This window comes from Carassius gibelio, chromosome B12, assembly GCF_023724105.1.
Source record: "Carassius gibelio isolate Cgi1373 ecotype wild population from Czech Republic chromosome B12, carGib1.2-hapl.c, whole genome shotgun sequence".
Taxonomy (NCBI): domain Eukaryota; kingdom Metazoa; phylum Chordata; class Actinopteri; order Cypriniformes; family Cyprinidae; genus Carassius; species Carassius gibelio.
This window is the reverse complement of record NC_068407.1, coordinates 2,518,946-2,540,875: the sequence shown is the minus strand read 5'-3', so window position 1 is coordinate 2,540,875 and position 21,930 is coordinate 2,518,946. Positions and strand designations below refer to the sequence as shown.

Below are 21,930 nucleotides of genomic sequence, written 5' to 3'. Positions count from 1 at the left end.
TCCTTGTTTCGAATGACACTACGGCCCACCTTACATCTTAAAGCTAAAGCTGGACCTAGATGACTTTTAGACCACACCGTACAACAGTTCTGGCGTAAACCTTCCCGTCCGCTAAATGTCACCCAGCGTTTGGGGAAATATACCTGCGCTTTCATTATAACACCTGTTTTGTATGTCACTTGCCAAACTGGCACCATCATCGCCCTAATTTCTTTAAGAGGGGATTCATGCTACATTGCAGAACAGAAGTGTTTTAGAAAGCATAATTGCCATGCAAATTCCAATCAGCGGGGTTTATGATATTTATTTATTTATTTTTAAAGAGGAAATGTTGTTTTCAGTAGAGTTACGCAAGCATTCATGGATTTAGCCGACAGCTGTTTAGCAGCGTATTATTTTCTCGCTGCGAAGGTGGAGAAAAAAGTGAGAGAGCAGGAACGAGAAGAAGAAAGACAAATCTTTTTGGAGGCATAAATGCATGACGGAGGACGCATATTGTGTTTACTTGTGAGAAAATGAGGGGAGGCAGGTGAAAAATATGTGTCTGTACTTGTTCAAATTTAAGACCCGCAAATTTGCACCCTATTTCAATTTGCCTGCGTGAGGCAGCAAGTGCAAATAGCTTATTGAGGGTGAGATTAAAGCAGAAACGGAGGAGAGGGGCATAAATCTGACAGGGCTGACTTGTACCGTCATGTAAGCGTAATGACTATCACACTGAATCAACTGCCGGAGCTCGCGGCAGCTTAACACGGGGAAAATTTTCCTGATGTGTGTGCGCGAGCGTGCACTAAACCCTTGGCAGTAATGCAGCCGTACCGTGTGACTAAATTTTATAGCTCATGAAGCATATTAGCGGCAGGCTGTATCCGCGCCCCATTCAAAAGGTGATTTCAATTTCAGATGCTCATTTTTCATGAAGATAAATACGCCACGTGTCGCAATTCCCCTGAAGTAAATATTTCAGCAATAGAAGGCTACTGGGGGATGGGGGCGGAGACGCAAGTCTGATGTGTTTTTATGTATTTATTTATTTTTTCATTTGTATGGTAAGTGGCGGGACTTGTGGCCTATCGGGGAACAAATTGAATGTTTAATCTGCAAGCATGCAGATGGGACCCGGTGTCGTAGTCTGAGACTTGTCTCAGGGTGAATTGAGAGTTCTCCTGCACGCACCAGTAAAGCTGATGTTTGGTCTGTTGGGGCCAACGTTTGTGAAATCAATGATCACTGTGACCTTCCACAAAGAAAGTGGCCAATTTGACCACATTTCCAGATAACCGCCCAAGCCGAGGTGTGCTAAGTACACGCAAGTGCATTCAGATAGGCGCGCTCAGTGGAACGGTCCAATTGTTAAATGAAAAGTTGAGGAGAGACTTTGGCGGTCCCCCAGGCATCGCTACAGCGGCGTGTCCCTTGTAGCGTTATTGCATTTCATAGCATAGCTCTTGTTTATCAAACGTGGGTTTTATTTGCGCGATGCAGCCATGTCAGCAGTGGAGGGGAGCTAGATAGTCTACGAGTCTAGCGCCGTACACTAGATGTGTTCCCCGAGGTCATTAAAAGTGTGAATATCTGCATTACTCCGTGGTGTTTTGCTGAAACTGTTGTTTCTCGGAGGGCGAGTTCACTAATATCCGCCTGGGACAGATAGAGGAAGCATTACATCAACAAATCCACTCATAAACACAGCGAAAAATCGCCCAATAATTGGATTATTTTCTTGTTGTTTTAAAGTTAATAAGTGAAAAGATATTCAATTGCGGGGCCCAGTTGCAAGCTTGTTAGAGTTTTTTATTTATTTATGATTTGTTTCTCTCTTTTTTCCCTGTGTATTTCTTTCCTTCATCCCTTCATCTAGTCTGCTCCAAATCATAACCATTCAGTGGAATTTCCCACAGGTTAACTTCAACTGAGAAGTAGTAACATCTACACGCAATATGAATGCTTCTGAGCAAAATCTCAACTGTCCCATATAAGGTTATGAATACTTATGCAATAGAATCAAGTTTTTTATTTTATTTTATACATTTTACAAAGATGTTATAAAACATCAAATTCTTGAATTGCATTAAAAATTATTGTGACGGATATGTAACAAGACAGTAGACTAAAATGATACATAGACATTTTTTTTTTTTTACCATTGCATGCCCAGTTTGGAATCATATTTCCTTTTATCTTTCAAAAACAATGTGATCTGTTTGTGCTTCCTCTTCTTTTGAGCCGAAAGCCCCCTAGTGGCATGCGGCGGTTTGGAAACCACCTCTCCCTGTGGCTTGTCATTCTAATACAGCTGAAAGAGCTATGAGATCCTTTAATAACCCTCCAGCTCATCGCCCCCAAACCCCAGCGTGCGTGTGGCGGCCCCTGAAGGAGCCGCATCTCCATGTATGCTGACACATTTGTGTACCTGCGACAGAAAAGACAGAGGCCAAAACGCTGTCGGCTCTTGCCTCAACTACTGCTCTACAAAATCAACCTGACAACTCGCTGTTTCCTCCATGGAGAAAAGTGTTTTTCCCCCACCCGTTGTTTTTTTTTTTTTTTCTGTAGTAAAGGATGCTTGCATGTCAGTCCTGTGAGCGAGAGCTTCCTTATTATTTGCCTATAACCCTGTTTGAAAGCCCATGTGTCCCGCGCAGACAGGCGAAAGCAGCGGTGTCAGTTATACGGGTAACAGCCATCAGAGGGACAGCAGCTTTGGAATGCATGTCTCCTTCTCCGCTTCCTTCCCTGTCTGAATTTCACTCCACTTCAGACCATTTATCCTGCTGTGCTGCGAGCACTTTGTCATTCCCTGTCCCTCGCGTTCACTTTTAAAGCATGCAAGTCGGATTCTGTCATCTTGCTGCTTCCTCACAGAACTCATGGTTCACTTGTTGCTGCTTAAATAAGCAATTTATTTGAAGGTGGTGGGTCAGATAGGAATGAAAAAAAAAGATATCTATTTAATATCCTGACATCAAATAATGACATGAGTGATGTTAAATAGAGAGCAAAATTTTTGCCTCAAACTATGTTAAGGTTTGCCAAGATTTCTTTAGGAGACACATGAGACAAAGTTGATGCTAAAATGATATATAAATGACATTCCCTATAAGTTCTTTCAGCAATGAAAGAGCAACTTATGAGCAATAAAACTGCATTAGGGTCACCTAGGGGAGAAAAATCATAACTTTGATTTATTTTTTTATTTTTTTAGTACATCAGCTATTTCTCGTAGACAATTGGAGAGGAAATACAGAATATTTTTATATATAAAAAAAAAACAATAAAAATACATCAGAGTTTCACAAGAGATCTCAACAAAATATCAAACTGTGCTCAGGTTTGTGCTCCAATTTTTTTTTTTTTCTTCCATCATTATTATTTCTTATGGAATTTTAATTAGACCATCGATACTTGGAAAAATAAAATAATAATAATAATAATAATATCATGGGATGTTTAAACTTCATGGAAATCTTAAAATATATAAAAGAGCAACTTATGAGCAATAAAATGTGCTTTTTGTTCAGAGTTACATCTCCTGAACTGTAAAAGAGCATCCTATGAGCATTAAAATTTTATTTTGGGTGTGAAAAAAAAAAAAAAAAAAAAAAAAAAAAAAAAGCCACATATGTCTTGGCCTCTGTGTGTGTGTGTGAGAGAGAGAGAGAGTGAGAGAGAGAGAGAGAGAGTGCTCAGATGAAGAAGAAAAAAAAAAGCTTTCTCCTGACGTATTTTCCCACCATGCTGAGCTCCTGCTGGAGCGGGCCGCACAGAGGCCTGCTTGTGTCGCGCTGATGTCATAGGCTTGACCTGCCTCTGCTGTACAAAGGCTTTAGGTATCACTGCCTCTGTTCACACAATGCCCATTCAAGCAGGTTGATTTGCTCCTGCAAGGCTAAAGAACAATGTTATTTTTTGTTTCAGCATTATAAAGCTGGACTTTTGCAGGAAACTCAACAGACAAAACCTTTATCAGACGATGCTTCGGGTAGGCTGGCAGTATAATCCGCTTCCATTAGCCTTTCAATGTGTTTCTCTCTCTTTCTCTGTCTTTTTTTACCTCGTTTCCATCTTTCTCACTCACTTGCTCTCTTTCTTGTTGGCAAGAGACGAAGAGCACATTCACAGGGGTCAAAACAAAACAGTGTTTCTCTGCATTAATACACAATGTGTTTTAAAACAGTGCAGATATTAAAATACATCAGCATGAAATCGACTATTTTTGCTTTCTTATTCACATTTCCACAGTTTTTTTTTTTTTTGCATGATTCGTTAGTGTATGGTATTTAAAATGTACAAATATTTGTGTTCATAACCTTGCATCGAAATGTGCACCACAATTTTAACTCTCTAATCAGTTCCTGATTGAATAAATCAAGTTTCTGACTAAATGTACTTCTCGGTGAATATCCCATTCGCTCTTAAATCAGATTACAGAAGTAAAATAGGTTGTGAATGATGTTCCATTTCAATTTGAAGTGCTGCTTTAATCATCATGTATTTTAAATTGAAAGAATCCCTTTTCCTGGGATCTGTCCACAGGCATGGCCGGCAAATCGGTGACAATGTAAACCTCTAATATATTTGCTTATTAGAATTCTCTGGATTTCAGTCAACAATATGAAAGCACCAAAGGCCTCTGGTCCTGCCATGTACAAACACACTCCCAGTGTGTGTGTGTGTACGTGTGTTTGTATGATTCATTCCGGTGCAGTTTTAGTCCTTATAAAATATTCATTTTGGTTGTGCAGGGTTCTGTAATTGCCATCTCTCAGACTGAATAATTTATACCACGCGCAGACTGACAAAGCTACACCATACGGCCGTAGATGAATCAGGAACAAGGATCCGTGCTGCCAGCCGCATTATTGTTTCACAGATATGGCACTCACGTCATTTCTGGACAGCACGGCACCTAATCCGGCTTCTCTTCATTTTTCATTTCATTTCACCCGCTCTGTTGTTTTAGCTCTTGCGTTTGCCCTTCTGTCTCTTAATGACTGACCCCTCACTCTTGCCGTACGGTGCACCGAGTAGCACTAATGCACCTTTACCCTCTCTCTATTCATGCTTCCCTGTCTGTCATTTTCTTTTTTCAATGCGTGGTAACTACTTCACACTCGTATTCACTTTGGAAAAATATCTTGTACATTCGGAATAAAATGATGTACGTTGCTTGTAGCAACCACTCTTTTTGCTCTTCTCTTTTGAGGATTTTACTTCATAGCTCATGACAAAGACATGAGATTAACTAGAGGTCAAATACAGATTTTTGCATCAGTATCCTAAGAAACAGACGCCAGTAGTTTTAAGTATGTAGAGTTTAAGAAGAGATCCCAGTGTCTCCAACTGTGCTCAGAATTGCGAGACTTCTATTTTTATTTCTCCTAGAAGTTTTAGCAGAAATAGTTGATACTTCAGTGAAAATCCATTAATTGAGAAATGAAAGAGCAAGCAGTGAGCAATACCTCTTTTCTTAAGGTTGATAATTTAGTGCATATAAGCATAGTATGAGCTTGATTGAAAAATACCCCTGTAATCTCACATTTTACACACATTATGTCCCCAGATTTGCCATACATTTTGTCTATTTATTAAGAGTTTTAGCAGAAACAAAGTTGAGAGATGAGTAAAACTTTGCTTTAGGTTTGTAAATTAGTAAATATGAGCACAGTATGAGTCTAAGTAAGAAAAATAGTGAAATCTCAATAGTGTCTCAAACTGTTCTCAGATTTACTGATCAACTTTATTTGTATTTCTTGTATAAGAAGTTTAAGCTAAAAACAAAGTGGGTACTTGACGATTAAACTTTTGAGTACCCTGAGTAATGAGCAATAGCATTTTCCCATAGGTTGTTCATTTATTATATATGAGAAGAGTTTGAGGGATTTTTGAGATCATAAATTGACATATGAGACTAAGCATAATCACAGCTTGTTCTCCATTCAGTCTCATTGCAATTTAGTGCAATGGATATAAATGAGCTATTTAAGAGATCTAATTTTTGATTGTTTCCCTCCCAGCTTGTGTTATTTTGGTGACAGACTCACTTCCAGGCTCTAAACTGAAGCGAAGCTTCTGCAAAGTGACCCACACATCCTCTGCTCATGTCCATTATGGAAATCTATTAGCGGCGATCACCCGCCGCCTGTCTGGGGGCACGTAACAGCACCTCAGTGTCTCTGATTGAGCTACGGCGAGCTGATGGATGACTTGGAAACACTCTGATGTGCCAGCCTGTCCTCTCTCTTTCTCTTTTTCTCTGTGTGGTTGTTGACATGCAGGAATAATGACATGGACGAAGGGTCCACATGTGCCTGTGTCATTAGGCTGCATTACCTGTGTTAAAACCAATAACTGCCACTCAGAACTGCATCCACATTAATCATTTATAATGTTTTAATACGTTTTTAATCAGCATCACTGAGACCACAGCCTTCAGACATCAGGCAAGCCGTGTACGTGTGAATGTGTGTGTGTGTGTGTGTGTGTTCCTTCATGGCCTGATTTGAAATGTGCTTTTTTCACTCTCTCCTTCCTGTTCTTAATTAATAATTAAAATCGGCAAAGATGACAGTTCCTAATTAGGGCTGTCTTGAAAGAATGTGGGAATGTATGAATTTTAGATGGGGAAGGAGAGAGAGAGAGAGAGAGTCGAGAAAGGGTAATGAACACACAAGGAGACGTCTGGAGTAGAATGGAGACACAACAAACAAAGAAACAAACAAAATAGCGATCACATATCTGTCATCGACTGAGCATTAGGTCAGGTAAAGACATCCTTTGCCATGTGTGGTCAATCTTCAACCTATCAGAAACCAGACTGAAACCTACCACCACAGACCCCCCACCCCCCACAATCCTTTTCTGCCCCTCACCTCCTCCGGGGAAACTTGAGCCTGTATCCCAACATCAAAGAGCTCAATGTGGGGATGGAAAGAGCAAGAGAGGTAAAACATGCATACCCTATTACCCTTTTTCGACAGAAATGGTGCTGGTTCTCTGGACGGGGGATTTGTGGAGCTCTTTCAGAACTGTCCTGCATTTTCATTAAGTTGAATGATGTTGAATGATGACGTTATTCACTGTTTTACTACATAACCTGCTATAGCAATTTTTTAATGTGATGTTTCCAGAGGATATTTTATCCAGTTTATTTAAATAATTTGACAGTCAGTTTGTGCCCTCACAAACTGCTATAAATTAAATATTTAACAAATAAAATTCATTTTGAAATAAGTTATTTTTTAAAAATAATATTTATTTGATAATATCAATAATCTGTATCCATTATCATTAAGTTATAATATTTTATATTTTATGTGTGCATTTGGCTATAATCTAAAGATTGATAAAGGGGTATTGCTGATTTATAATATGAGCAATACAATTTTGTATTTTAATTTTATTTTGAATATTTAAAAAGAATCAGAACAAGTAAAATATGTTTTAAATATATATTTATTATATTATAATATATATATATATATATATATATATATATATATATATATATATATATATATATATTATATATTATATATATATATATATATATATATATATATATATATATATATATATATATATATATATATTTTTTTTTTTTTTTTTTTTTTTTTATATATATATATATATATATATATATACAAGTGTTTAAGTAGTATTACTGCAATTTATAACTACAATTATTACATTATAATTTAATTATTAAGTAAAAACTGTAACCAGGTTAAAACACAAGATTAGTTTTTGTTAATTATAATGTTAACAATGTAAATTTGTTTTATGTTCTTGTCAAACTTTAATAGTTGATTTATATATTATCTCACATAACATCCTGCAATTGAAAGGGGCACAAGAGGCCTGATTTGAAATGGGGAACATTCACAAGAGGCTTTCATATACCTAAACCAGAAAAAAAAGTGGTCTAAGGGGAGAAAGAGAGGGAATGGTAAAGGAGAGGGGATGGAGGAGGGTGACAGAGAGAGAAAGAGAGAGAGAGTTTAATGAGGCCCCAGTCTAAGACAAAATGCTGTGATTGACAGAAGCAGTGATCTGTTGGGGAAATAATGTCAGAGGCATGTTACACATTAGGAAAAACTATGGAGGAGAGGACGAATAGAGAGAACGAGAGAGAAAGGAGGAGAGAATGTGCACACCAGTCTGGGTCTGGTACAGCAGTCTGCCTGAGGGAGAAAACACACACACGACAGGAACACATGTACCAAAAACACTTCTGGCATAAATATGTTTAGGCAGATGCTCAGATATGTTGAAACATACCAAATTATGTCTCTTCAACAACTTGTGTGTTCAGGTCACTTCTTTCAGCGACACTTGAATCCTGAATTGAACACATTTAAACCTGTTTAAAGAGAGAATTTTAATACACATGTGTTGTCAGTAGCGCTTGTCTGTGGCGGTGGCTGCTAGGTGCCAACTTCAAGTTTCTATGATATTTTGGGCTCCTCAGGTTCCTCCTTAAGTGAATTTATATGGTATTTTTATTCTTGTTTTATTGTCTGCCAAGTGTAAAGTTTAAGTCTGATTCCTTAGAAAAGAAATAGCACACCAGAAATGGTGTAGAGGTGTAACTCACCAAAGTTCAATACTTGAGGTTTAAAAAAAAACATCTCTCTGTCAAATGAGATGCACCCACGGACCAATCAGACACAATCAGACCGGTCAGCCAATCAGAAGCCAGATTTGACACAAGGAGCTTGTGCATTTTGGAAATGCGATCTGTATTGACCTGTGTACCGTCTCAGCTTCTGGACCTGAAATCAGCAGAAAGTACTCTTGTAAGTGTGTGAGTGTGTGTTGTGTATCGTCTGGCTGGCTGGGGCCTGATCAGCTAAAGTTGCTTGGTGATCAATACTCAGCAGAGTCACACAGCTGTGCCCTAACCATTAACGCCTGAGCAGCAATTAGTGTCCACACTGACCGCTCACACACACACACACACACACACACACACATACACACTCCCATCTGCCATTGTATTTCTTTACCTCTCTTTACATCCACTCATCTGTCTTGGGACGACAGGAAGAAAAGCAGTTGCAGGTTTTTTCACATCTTTTGTCTATATACGACAACATAGACAACAAAACAAACACAATACAATCATTAATGGACCTGACAAATATTTTGCCATAAAGGAATCTATTGGGTTTGTCTGGTATTAAAGCTTGCTAGATGTTAGTTTTGTCCTATATGAAATAAATTAAAATATGTATCTTTTATATATCAGATATTTCTCCTATCATTCTCCTATGAAATGTACTCCGATAATCTTGGTTTCATTAACAACTTAAGAAAATAATTTACAGCATGCACCATTGTTTTTCAGTGAAAACTGACACACTTATTTTAATTCAACAATTTACTCTTTATTTTTTGTCAGTAATTTTAAGAGATACATAAAATCTGAGCTATGAAAGTGCAATAATACTTTCCCACGATTTTCGAATAGTACTTTTTTGTCATAGCTGTCATCTGTAGTTAACCTGCTACCGTTTTCATTGATAATGCAAAATGCATCGATAGTTCAAAATGATGGACAAGAGTAACCTTACGATTATGACGAGGGTTATGGGACAGAAGCATCGCCCCCTGCATTTATTTGTTTTTGTGTCTTTTGTGCTGAATGAAGTGGGATTAGTGTGAAGGAGAGGCTGGGAGGGGGGCTTCTCCTTTGAATGAGGGCAGGAAAACGATCCAATGATGGTTTGGGTTAAGATAAGAGCTAAGGGCTGTTATTGAGCTGATGTGCTTGAAACGTACCACTTTTTTCCTCTCAATTACCTCAGCCTGTGAAGCCAAAGTCCTTTCAAACGACAAGTCTCCCGTCTTCTTTCTCTCTCTCTCTTTCTCTCTCATGCGCTTGCTCACCACCATCATAAGGATTCGTCCCCTCTGGTCAGAAAGAGCGGTGAAGGACAGGTTGTATTAATTACTCCGCACCGGCCGGCCAGATCATTTTATCACAGATTTGTCGACAAGTTGCAGTGGAAGCTAGAAGTCGAACGCCTCCGGTGAAGAACAAAAGCGAGGGAAGAAGGGTCTCTGATGTGAAATTAAAAACGTCTGCTTTGCTTTTTTCCCTCTGACAAACCAAATTCATGTCTTGTGTAATTGATAACTGCCTCGGCCAATTATTTTGTGCGTTACAATACACAGAGGCCCCCTTTCGCTTCTACAGCTCTTCCATAATTAGCTATGCTAATATCCCTTTATTGGCCTTAATATTGCTCAACATCTCCATGGCATCCATAGGCCACCAGAGTCCTGTGTCATGTCACAAATGCTGATTATTGAGAAGGATAGCTTTAATCAAACGTAATTGCAGTTAATTTTTTCTTCCCTTCCTTGCTCTCCGTTGCCAGCATCTAATGCTGTGTTCTCCTTGATATTCCATTAAATGACTATTTAACTGCCTTCTTTATTTCCGACGGTCGCGAACATTGCCGCAAATTTCTGGAGCCATTTAGAGAGAGCAAAAGGGAGAGAGAACCGTGTGGCCGTAATTGCTTGCCTTTTCACAAAGGACTAATTTACTCAATCCCCATGCAGAAGTGAAACTGCTCTAATTCAGACGAAATTACAGTGCTGTTGTGGACAGCAGCTGAATATCATTGTGTTCAGAAAGCTGCGGAAATTCACTTAATCAAACTCGGAGGTAAACAGACCCCAAGCGAACGCGGTCTTAATGAGAGTGTGTGTGTTTTTGAATGCTTTTATACGTTTGCCTGTTGGTGATAATACCCTGCAATTTCGTTTATAATTAATCTAATTTAGTGATTTTCTTTGACATTAATTGTAAATATGTTTGGCTATAATAGGTGATTTATTTATTATTGTTATTTTTTATGTAATTTACAATTGAATGACAGGAAATTGTTGGAGATGGACTGAAACCTATATATATATATATATATATATATATATATATATATATATATATATATATATATATATATATATATATATATATATATATATATTAGATAGATAGATAGATATATATGTGTGTGTTTGTACATGTATTTTTATTTTTGTTCCACAGCTCAAACTGTAAATGTACTTGAAATGCATTCCAGGTTTTATTATGTACCTCTAGGGTTCTTCTTGTTTTTGCTGTATCTATTGAAATTGATGCGGTCCATCTCACTTTCAAACCTCTGAATGGGTGCTTTGCAATAATCTTTGAGTTAGCACAAGTGTGTCCACCTGTGCACATGTGTGTGAAGCCATTTGTTTGCGGCTATAGAGTGAGAAAAAAACAAGCGAGAGAGAGAGATAGCAAGTGAGAGAGGTAAATAAAGGCTATATTTCAGGCTTGATTTACTCCGATACCTGCTGTGAAACATTACAGCTCTATTGGGAAATAAAGACAGGGGCCGCGAATTACAGCTCGTAATACTCATTCTGATAATGGCCTGTCCAACAACTACCATACACACACTGTACACAATTAAAGCTCATGCTTTAATGACGGCAGACGCGTTTTTGGCCTCTTCTGGCCGTTATGACTGTCATCTTTTTTATGCCTACTCCAGCGATGCTGAAATCCACTTTTTATTGACGCCGGTCACTAAAAATTTTCTGAAACTACCAAGGCCACCTTTGGGGCCCTTGCTTCGCCTTTCTCCTACTTTTCCTCAATCTGTCTCAATCCTAAACATTCCCTCTCTGTCGGGAGGAAAGGGTGACTGTATATAAATGAGAATTGGAAGTGGAGGGGTGTTCAGGGTTGCGGATGTCATTTCACACAGTGATATATTGCTCGGCTCGCGGTCCCATCGGAGAGTCCGAATGAGAGACTTCATCCTGCATACACACACTGTTTACCTAGTGAAATACATGTGTTAACTCAACACTGAACACAATCTGCAATGCATGACACCATAGCGTGTACGCAAGCGAGAGAACGAGGGACCATTACGCCATACGTCTGGCCTCTCAAGGGTTGAAACGTTGAGGTAAATATTGGTGGACATGGACATCCATATACAAAGACAAATTTCCCACCTACTGGATATTTCTGGACCAACTGCGGCCCCTTTTAGGAAAAGTTAGCTCACTCTGCAACCATATTGGTGTTTTCCAATTGGTCAGACAAAAAATTTCCAAAGCTGTTTGTCAAAATTACATATGCATATGTCAAATCAGTAAAGTAAATTGTACCTATCTATCTATCTATCTATCTATCTATCTATCTATCTATCTATCTATCTATCTATCTATCTATCTATCTATCTATCTATCTATCTATCCAACCATCAATACAACCATCCACCCACCCAACTATGGTTCTACCACATTCCATCCAGCCATCAATCTATCTATCATTCCTTCTTTCCATCCATCCATATATCTGTCTGTAGTTCTATCCATCTATTTTCCCCCTCTATAGCTGCAAACAAATGGCTTTAATCACCAATTCATCAAAAACTCTGTCGGATCTTCTGATTTCCATTGCAATTTCTCCTATATTTTTTTCCTACAAGTGGTTTTCCTCTTAAACAAACCACTTCCTGTTATACAAGGACTGTGGCACCAGCTGTACGAGCCTTCAACTTCCTCTTCCCGTAAGCCCTCTTATCCATCTTCCTTTTCTTGAAGGACTCTTGAAGTGTCTCTTTACCTCTTAAGAACACCAGGTTTTAGTTCTCGAGGTGTGCCTGTGCGAGGACCCATCTGATGGGACCTTCTCTGACTCTCGCGCGCACATGACATTTGCCGAACAGATTATGCAGTTAGTAATTTGCGCAATAATTACCGGGTGCTGTTGTCCTGGTGGTGGGGTGTGTCTAATTGTCTAACAGGACTGTAAGTTTGCGCGGCGCTCTCACCTCGTTAGGTCTCCTACCCCGTTCGCCGGTCCTCGTCTGTGATGAGCAGGGCTCAGGTGTGCTGGTTTACCTCCCCATTGAGCACGTTAAGCCTTAATTACAGGGTAGAACGGGGAAGAAAGAGGGGGGCGGAATATTAACTGACTTCCGTTCAGTGACGGGCAGATGGGTTCTGTGGGGAACTGTGGGATTTGGATGCGTCAGCCACACGGACAGACTGAAAAACAGATAAACAGAGAGACAGGGAGGTCGTGGGAGGGTGAGGAACAAAACACTAATGATCATTACTCTGAGGGGAATTATCTAGAAACAAGGTGAATCCAGCTGTCGGTTTGATCACGCTTTTGTGCCAGTCGTGTTGTTTGTGGACGTCCTGGACTCGCTCTGCTATGAAGTGTACAGTTGTATTTTGTACTATCGATTTATTCCATGCCGGTTTTCTCCCGGTTTTGTGCTGGATTGATTGTCTAACGTGGAGTTTTCCCTCTCTTTGTCTTCTTTTGCAGATTCTTTTTGAAATTCTTCCTCAAGTGTAATCAGAACTGCCTGAAGAATGCAGGAAACCCACGGGACATGCGCAGATTCCAGGTAATGTTTTCTTTTTCTCTGCTCTCACACACATTCTAATGTGAAAAACAGGCCGCTTGCTGGGGTAGCTGTATGGTGAATCGCTTTGTGGATAAATTTAAACGGCCTGCCTGGACCCGGTCGAAGGCCAGAACTGTCTCCTCCAGAGATGCTTCGATTCTGCAGTTCTGCTGAAGCACATTCCAAATGTTATGCACATAAAAATAAACCTTTAGGATCTCTCTCTCTCTCTCTCTCTCTCTCTCTCTCTCTCTATCTATCTATCTATCTATCTATCTATCTATCTATCATCTGTCTTTCTACGATTCTATCTATCTGTCTATCTATACATATTTTCTTATGTAAAGGTTTATACTCCACAAATGCATCTGCACTGTATATATCTTCACTGCTTTCATTCATTTATATACCTACCTCTATTTCTACGTGTTAGCATTCAATCACAGAAGGCATTATTAGATACAGTACACGGAAAGGTCTCAGCCTTGGACTTCATTACGTGTGTTTGTGTGTGACAGGAGCTCCGCTTAACCCAGTGCTGCGAGGATGTGTGTTTATATACTTGTGGTTATATAGATGTATTGTCGAGCGGGCAGCAGTGGTGCAGCCTTTGCACAACTTTCATTTTTCATGCTTTGGAACGTCAAGTGTCTTCACTGATATTGATCCATGCTTCCAGAGCAGAAGGTCAGAGCCGGCGTGAGAGGAAGTGTCCTTTCTGTCTGCACGGCGAGTAAAAGAAACATCCGTCACAGCAGATGTGCCTCCACACAATAAAGTCACTGGACCTCTTTTTCTATCGCTGTAACAGCATGTCTGGGTTTTCAACCAATTTACACTTCTATGCCTCAGCACTTGGTTTAGGTGTGTGTGTGTGTGTGTGTTTATGCAGAGCCATACTAACACCACTGTATCTTCAAAGAGCACTCGTTTCTGTTGATTCACTCACTCTGACTTCTCTCTTCTCCATCAGTCGTTGCCTGTGGAATCTGTTATTGTCTTCTCAAAACTTCCTTCAAGGAAACATCACCCTTCACAACCAAAACATTCCCTTCTACCCTCCACATTCTGGTGTTTTTACTCAAAATAATTTAAACAACCCTGCGGGGAGAGCTTATGACAGCATCACTTTTTTGAAATCATTATCAGTAGACAATTCCAACCAAAAGCAGCCTGTGAGATAAATGACCCAAAGCCGTGATGCCTGTCAGTCTGTGAGCGGAGTCCATTAACAAGACACCTCTCCTCCAGCGCTAACCCTTAAACTCTGCTCTGCTAAGCTAAATGCCACATCCAGAATAAATTTCACTCATGTTCCTTTCTTCATGATCTCATGGCAAGGTCGTGCTTTTGGGGTCTCTGTCTTCCCCCATTTGCCATTCCATTCCCTTTTCTTTTTCTTATTCTTTCTGTCGTCCTGTCTTTTCCTCTATTTTTCTTGAGAGAAGTGTACATCTTGAGGTCTAAGTCACATCATGTTTTTGTGACAGGACAGATGTTCACAGTTGTATTTAATGCAAAAAAAAAAAAAAAAAAAAAAGAAAAAAAAAGGATATGCTTCTGAACCTAATTCATTGAAATGTGACTGCCATTAGTTTGTTTTAATTACCAATTACAAATAAGTATTTTTTGTTTTGTTATATTTAAAATAGTTATTTATATTTTGTTCAACAATTAATATTAACTAATAATTTGTTTTATTTATTATTTATTATTTATATTTTATTTATAATTGTTAATAACAAATTTTGTAATAATAAAATAAATAATTAATATTTTTATTTTTTTAATTCAAATTTGATTTTTTTTATTATATGTAAGTTTAAAATTGTTATTTAGAATTATTACATGTTAAAATGTTATTGATTATTTGGATTTTTTATTCAGATGTTTTTATCATTTGGTTCAGTGCTAAATTAATTTCAATATTCAAATTTTATCAATTAGTAATGCAAAAAATAGGCAATGCAAAAATTCTTTTTTTTTTCATCTTATTTGTTGTAAATAGGCCTCAAGTATCATTCTTATCATGACCCTTGAAAGTGAATGCGACAGAGGGAATATTCCAGATTGTAACTGCTCCACTTCCACCTCAGACCCCCCACAATACGGCAACCCACCCCTCCAACCCCTCTCCTCATTCAGATGCTAAACGAGCCTCATTCTCTCAATGCAACTGTATGGGCGGCCCTCTTTAGTAAACAGATCAACAAAAACAAAGAAAACCCCCTCATCTGCTACCAGAGGGGCTCTTCTCAAATTCTCTTTTTCTTTTGAGGATCTGCCACCCTTCTCCATCACGGCCCTTACTCAAGCTGCGACTAATAAGATAAAACAGCTAATCAATAAATCAATAGATCAATGTAATGGGGTGAGCTAGCGATCTGTGGGCCGGAGGCTGCGTTTGAGTGGCTGCTAATGGATGATGGAGCAGATGAGAGACTCTCCACTTATTTCTGTTCACCTTAAGTGGCAGATTAAACACTAATTGTAGCCTTTTGTGAAAAAACTAAACAAAAAAAAGGCACAGTGCTTCAAAATGGAGGCCTCTCTTTGATTGACAAGGGTTTGGCTCGTTCTTCTCAGACAAGCCTCTTGTCCGTTATCTAACACTCGCACTCATGTAAGTGTCTCCTTTAAATAAGAAAAAAAAGAGGCTCTCCTTCTTAGAAAGGTTAATTATATTCTTCAAATGAGAAATTAAATGCGCTTTATATAGAGTCGATTCCTGCACACGGCTTCGTTTGGAGAAAGAAATACAACGACCTATTGCGACCGAGGACCAGAATATGACAATGTTAAACATTTTTCACCTTCATTAAGCGAATTTGATTTAGTGTTTGACACCCAGAATTAGTGTATTCCTTTTTTTGGATCAGTACAAAGTGTTCTATAATGGGTCTTGAGAAATTCCAAGACCTGTTTGGAAACATGTCGAATGCATGTGCGTTAATCTGATTATTTATATATAGGGTGTTTATGTGGAAGTTTCTAAGCAGATTTGAGCCGTAGCTAACAGTAGCCTGTTTGAATTCAGGCTGGGTCATTAGCAGTCAGACGCCGTGCCAGCTTACACGGAGTGTATTGAACCACACGAGTCATCTTTCGTTGCTTAAGGTGTGAAAGCAGACTCTTTTTTTCAGATTATAGTGATATAACTTATTGTTTTAATAATGTGAAGCCCGCGGGGAGTAGTTCCACCAAACCTAGTAAGACTGCAAAAGCGAGCAACTTTTTTTCCTTGTTTCGCTCCCTCCTGCTTGGCTTTGAAAATAAACAATGGGCACAGGTTCAAGCTCCAGCGCTTAGTGAGGCAAATGTGTTTGCGGTTATTGTTTGGAAGGTGTGGAGTGGTCGCACGGTTGTCAGCATTCAAAATAAAGCCTTGCTGGTACGGAGGAGAGAAGTCAAACAAACAAAGTCGCGAATGCAGTGTGTGTGTGGCGCGTGTGCAACCGTGACCAAAGGACCCTAATGATCAGAGGCGCGCCGGGTTCATCCGCTAACTGTACTGAGACCTGCTCTCATGTTGAGACACCACAGGCCAAAAAGGCTTTTTGTGTTCGTTTTCTCGCAAATAAGAAGCACAACAAAGAGTGAGCTGAAAAAAGAGCCTCGGTTTCTGATAAAGACCAGCAGACGCCCTCAGAAGTGTCCTTCTTGTTTCTCTGGTCTTTAAGTACCCAGAAAGGCCTCTGGTCACAAACAGGCCTGATATTTTTTGGATGCCAAATGATTCATTTAGTTGAGTGAAGTATATTATACGTCGAAGCGGAGTCTGTTTATGTGCAACATGATTTTAATGTGAAATAATGGATTTCTACAATTCTACATTCTGATCCCAAATTGGAGCTATCAACTCTAATTTCTTTTGTTTATAATTAAGGAGATTTCATTTTGTTTCATGTTCAATTTATTTAATTATTTTTAATGTTTGGATGTTGAACTATACATTTAGTTAAAAAAAATCATCTTTACTAACACTTTCACACCAAATTGATTATTTATTCATTTTTCTTTTTTGAAGAATGTTTTTTTTTTTTTTATTATTTTTTTTTTTAGTTTTAATGTATAAAATATTATTCAGAATGTGAACAATTCAATTTTTGTAAGACCTATTGATAGCACTTTACTTAAAGCCTTATGTACAATGCATTATAAAAGTATTTATAATGTACGTTATATTGCATTGAATAGTTTCATTAACAATTGTAATCAAAGTTAAAATAGTAGATTCCTGGTTACATTTGAAATTTGTTGTTTGTCATATGTTTTATACTTTCTAAAGGTATGTTCAATGCATAAATACAGGTTAAACTGAGGTTAAAAGTATTAATGAGAACATACAATGCATTATAAGACATGAGTGATGTAAATACATTTATAATACATTATATATATAAAGGCTTTAAGTAATGTTTTACTGACTTGTTCATACCCAGTCAAACTTTTATGAACTTCTTCACACAAGGCCCAATGTAGAGATTGAACATTCCTTCAAACAATCTTTACGTTTTCTTCACAGGTCGTTGTATCGACAACAGTTAATGTGGATGGTCACGTGTTGGCCGTGTCGGACAACATGTTCGTCCACAACAACTCAAAACACGGCAGAAGAGCCCGCCGCCTTGACCCCTCAGAAGGTACGGCCACTCCTTATCTGGACAATGGTAGGCACATTTCCCATAACACTATTATTTGCCAAACTTTTCTCACTTTCACCTTCTGTTTTCCTGCCTTTCCCTTTTCCCTTTCTTCACATTTTTAGCTCACATTCTTTTAGTCATCCACATCCTCCTTCCACAAAACATAGTATTGGAGCTTTAGAGGAAACATAGCTAGTTCATCTTTTAGAGAAAATTCATGCTTTCTCTGTCCACTGAGTAGTATTTTAGAACTTTTTAGTTTTGATAATTGATGTTGCTACCTGGTTAATTCACTATTTATACTGAATTAGAATTTTGAGAGTTTTTGCTATTTTTATGAATGATTTTGGGCCACGTGTTTTAATTATCTTTCATTTTACGTGTAATGTCTTTTTTTTTTTTTTTTTTTTGAAGATTGTATCCTAAATCAAGTGTGGTGTGATTCTTGTCACATACGCACAGACAGCAAATCAAGTGCTTGCTAAATATTTAATAAACATATTAATATTACATATTAATTGGTTAATTTGAATATACCTTCACATTGCTACCTTTAATACATTTTACATCAAGTACAGAAAATGCACTGATTTCATCCAGGCTTGCTTTTAATGAACACTGTATTTTTATACTATATATTCTTGGAGATATAAAGCAAATCACTGGATGGTAAATTTTAGATTTTGCTGCTTTGTTAGACTGAGCTGGTTTTGATCACTCTACTTCAGTACTCAAATCTCTGTGCTAAGCTTTAAAACAGAACATAATCTCTGCTCATTTAAAAACATAACATTAGTATCTTCTTTGTCTTAATCAGTCCTTAATTACCATATCAACCAAAGCGCCAGTAATATTTAATGATGCAAGAGAAATCGCATCAAATCCCTGCTCGTGTGAGACGAAAACCCAGCAAAAATATTTGTTTTCTATTTCTCGGCTTCTCGTATTAACGTCGTCGAAACGCAGTACAGAAGTAGCGTAATTGAACGTTTGTGCCCTGAGCGCTCGAGTGTTTGGTGTGCTGACGTATTGTTTGTCTCTGTGCTGTAGTCGCTTGATAGTAGGGGTGTTTTCCTTAGCAACCGCCTTTAATTAGGAGAGCAATTAAGAAGGTTGAGGCCTCTCCCCTCGTCTGCCTGAGTCCCATGAGACTGAGAGGGAGAAAGAAAGAAAAAACACGGCCCAACCCAAACACTGCCGAGGCTATCCTTCATCAAAACCCTTGTAAATCTTTTTCTAAGCTTCCATTACTGTGTTCACAACCATCGTAGAGATCAGATTTCAGTGGTTTAATTGTGCTTGGGAAAAGATCGTTCATAATTTGTGATTTTATCGTTTTCATCAAAACTTTCTATCGCTCTGCCTCGCATACGATATTCACAGAATGAGTCCATTCCCACTCGCGGTGAATTCTGACAGCACTGTAACAAGTGGTGGCGATATTCCTGACAACTCTTTTAAATTTCCGACTGTTTTAAAAGCTCAGCTCCTCCTTAAACACCCACCGGCCTCGCAGATGCGCGCTCTCACCACTTAGTTACCTGCTGTTTCACCTGCCCCTTATGGCAAATTTGGGCTGTAGCGAATATTACAGCTACCTATCTAATATCTGGCCCTTTAAGGGCAACTGGGGGACCGTTAAAATGAAAAGAAAGAGTTTCCTAGCTGACAGTTGGCGAACTTGGCGTTTAATCACTTCTTTAAAGTCGGGAGAACGTTTAAAACTTATCATTCGTCCGAGAAGGAAACTTGAGAAAGGTTCAGCCTGTCATCTCTTTCCATTCTGGTTTAGAAGTGCACACATGTACAGGATATATAGTCGTAAAATATAAATTCATCCATATTTACGGTCAAACCCGGGCCTGTGCTACAGATACGGGGTGGTTTAGATTAGAAACACATTCTTGAAAGTGATAAATGCAAGCTGAGAGAGCTCGAAAGCGGACACGGGGAGGTCCTACTGTTTCTCCTTTCCTCTAACACTTTTATCTAATCATCTAATTCAGGCGAATTTTCCCGGACAGTGAATTTACTCTGTCTTCTGATCTTCAACTTAAAGTAATTCCCTCTCGCATGGCCCAGCGGACCCTCACCGTTACCGTGCTCTCCGAGCACATGAGCCCCTTTCATTATTTACAGCTGGAGAACAAAACCTGGGGGAGGAGAAAGAGGCAAGCACACACTATAGGAGGGTTTCTTTTGCATTAGCGCCATTTAGATACGCCACGCAGAAACATATGTACGAATTCACACAGGCGCGAATGTGCGCGCTCGCATACAAAACGGCCCCATCTGCACATAGCCAGACACAACATACACAATCAACAGCCCCCTCCCTTGACCAAAAGCACATATTCACAGATTTGGAAACCACCTAGCGTTGGTTCTGTGAATATAGAGATGCACAAAACAGAAATGAGAAGGAAGACATTTAGAGCGAGCGAAAGAAACTCTCTCTTGCGGCTCACGCACCCCCTCTGGTCTGGGCCTACAGCTCCGGGTTGATTTGCATACCAAGTGGCGGTAATTTTGTTAGGTTTATGCAATAAAGACGAGCGGTCGGCGTCTGTGAGGCCGTAGCCAGTTAGAGAGGACAGATGGGCCGACGTGAGGTAAGAGCTCTAATCCCATCAGCGCCGGGATCAGCCTGCCATCTGGACATCCCCTGCACAATTACAAGACATTTTACGCGCTGGAACAAAGGAAGGTTGCAGCAGGCAGGATGGGACCTGTTAGAGTGCCTCAATATTGGGGAGTGCAGCGAAGAAGGTGACAAACACGCCGACCGCCATGTTGCCATGGAAGACGACTCAAGTCTGATTAAAGCTTCACAGCAAGATGTCGTGGTGTTCTGTAAACAATACACACGGGGGAAACACTCACACACACACACACACACACACACACACACAGTCTTGCTTGTTGACCATCCATTTCAGCCAGAGGAAGCCCATCGAAACAAAGCCAGCGATTTATCTGAGTGTAAAGAACTACCATAAAATTAGTCAATACATTTATACATCCATGCATGTAGATTCCTTCTTGGAATGCTAATTTGATATTTTATTATTCGCTTTTATTATCTTATGAACTTTACAACACTTTATCAATTTATAGTCAATAAATATACAATAAATATTAAATGAAATGGTGACCATCAAAAATTATAAATATTTTATAAATACATTTGGAATCACACAATCTCTTCATATTGCATGTGAGTGGCATGCAATTATTATCTTAGAAATAAATTGGTCATTTTGCTATTTTTTTTTAATAATGTTGCAGCAATTAATACCCGATTTTAAATATCATATAAAATATTAAATAATATAATTACAATTGTAAATACTAAAGAATATATGATTTACCACCACAACATTTAAATATCATATTTATAAAATATAGCATTTTAAATAAATTACATTTGTAATAGTATGTTTAAATGTGAAATAATACTTAATATAATTATATTAATACTTTTATTAACATTAATATGTAATTATATTTATATAATTTTAATTATGTTTATTAAATACATTAAATATATTATTTAAGATGTTATTGGTTCGAATCAAAAAATGTGTAAATGCTTTGTGGGGTAGTTCATGTAATGTTAGTTTCTATTTCGAACACAGACCAATCTAAATCCCCTGCTAAATTGTTCTCACTTTCTAAAACACGTTCCTGCCCATCACTTCCTAGTGGAGTGTTGAACTTGGCCTCTCCGGGCCAATTCGCACGTATATCATTAGCTGACGAACACAGGCTGTGTAATTCACTCCTTTATGCTTCCCATTCAACACATGTTCCCTCTCTATATTCACGCAGAATGTATGCAA

At 38.6% G+C, this 21,930-nt stretch overlaps 1 protein-coding gene across 13 annotated transcripts in view; it reads left to right on the top strand.

The window, feature by feature from the left end:
* LOC127969585 (transcription factor COE3) overlaps positions 1 to 21,930 on the top strand; it is a 95,307-nt gene that overhangs the window by 42,999 nt on the left and 30,378 nt on the right. For 7 of the 13 annotated variants that reach the window (XM_052571653.1, XM_052571652.1, XM_052571664.1 and 4 more), the window contains exons 7-8: positions 13,361 to 13,442; positions 17,968 to 18,112. In XM_052571653.1, coding sequence (XP_052427613.1) covers positions 13,361 to 13,442; positions 17,968 to 18,112 — 227 coding nt within the window. The remainder of the gene's footprint in view (positions 1 to 13,360; positions 13,443 to 17,967; positions 18,113 to 21,930) is intronic. The other 6 variants (XM_052571665.1, XM_052571655.1, XM_052571658.1 and 3 more) reach the window with 1 other exon arrangement.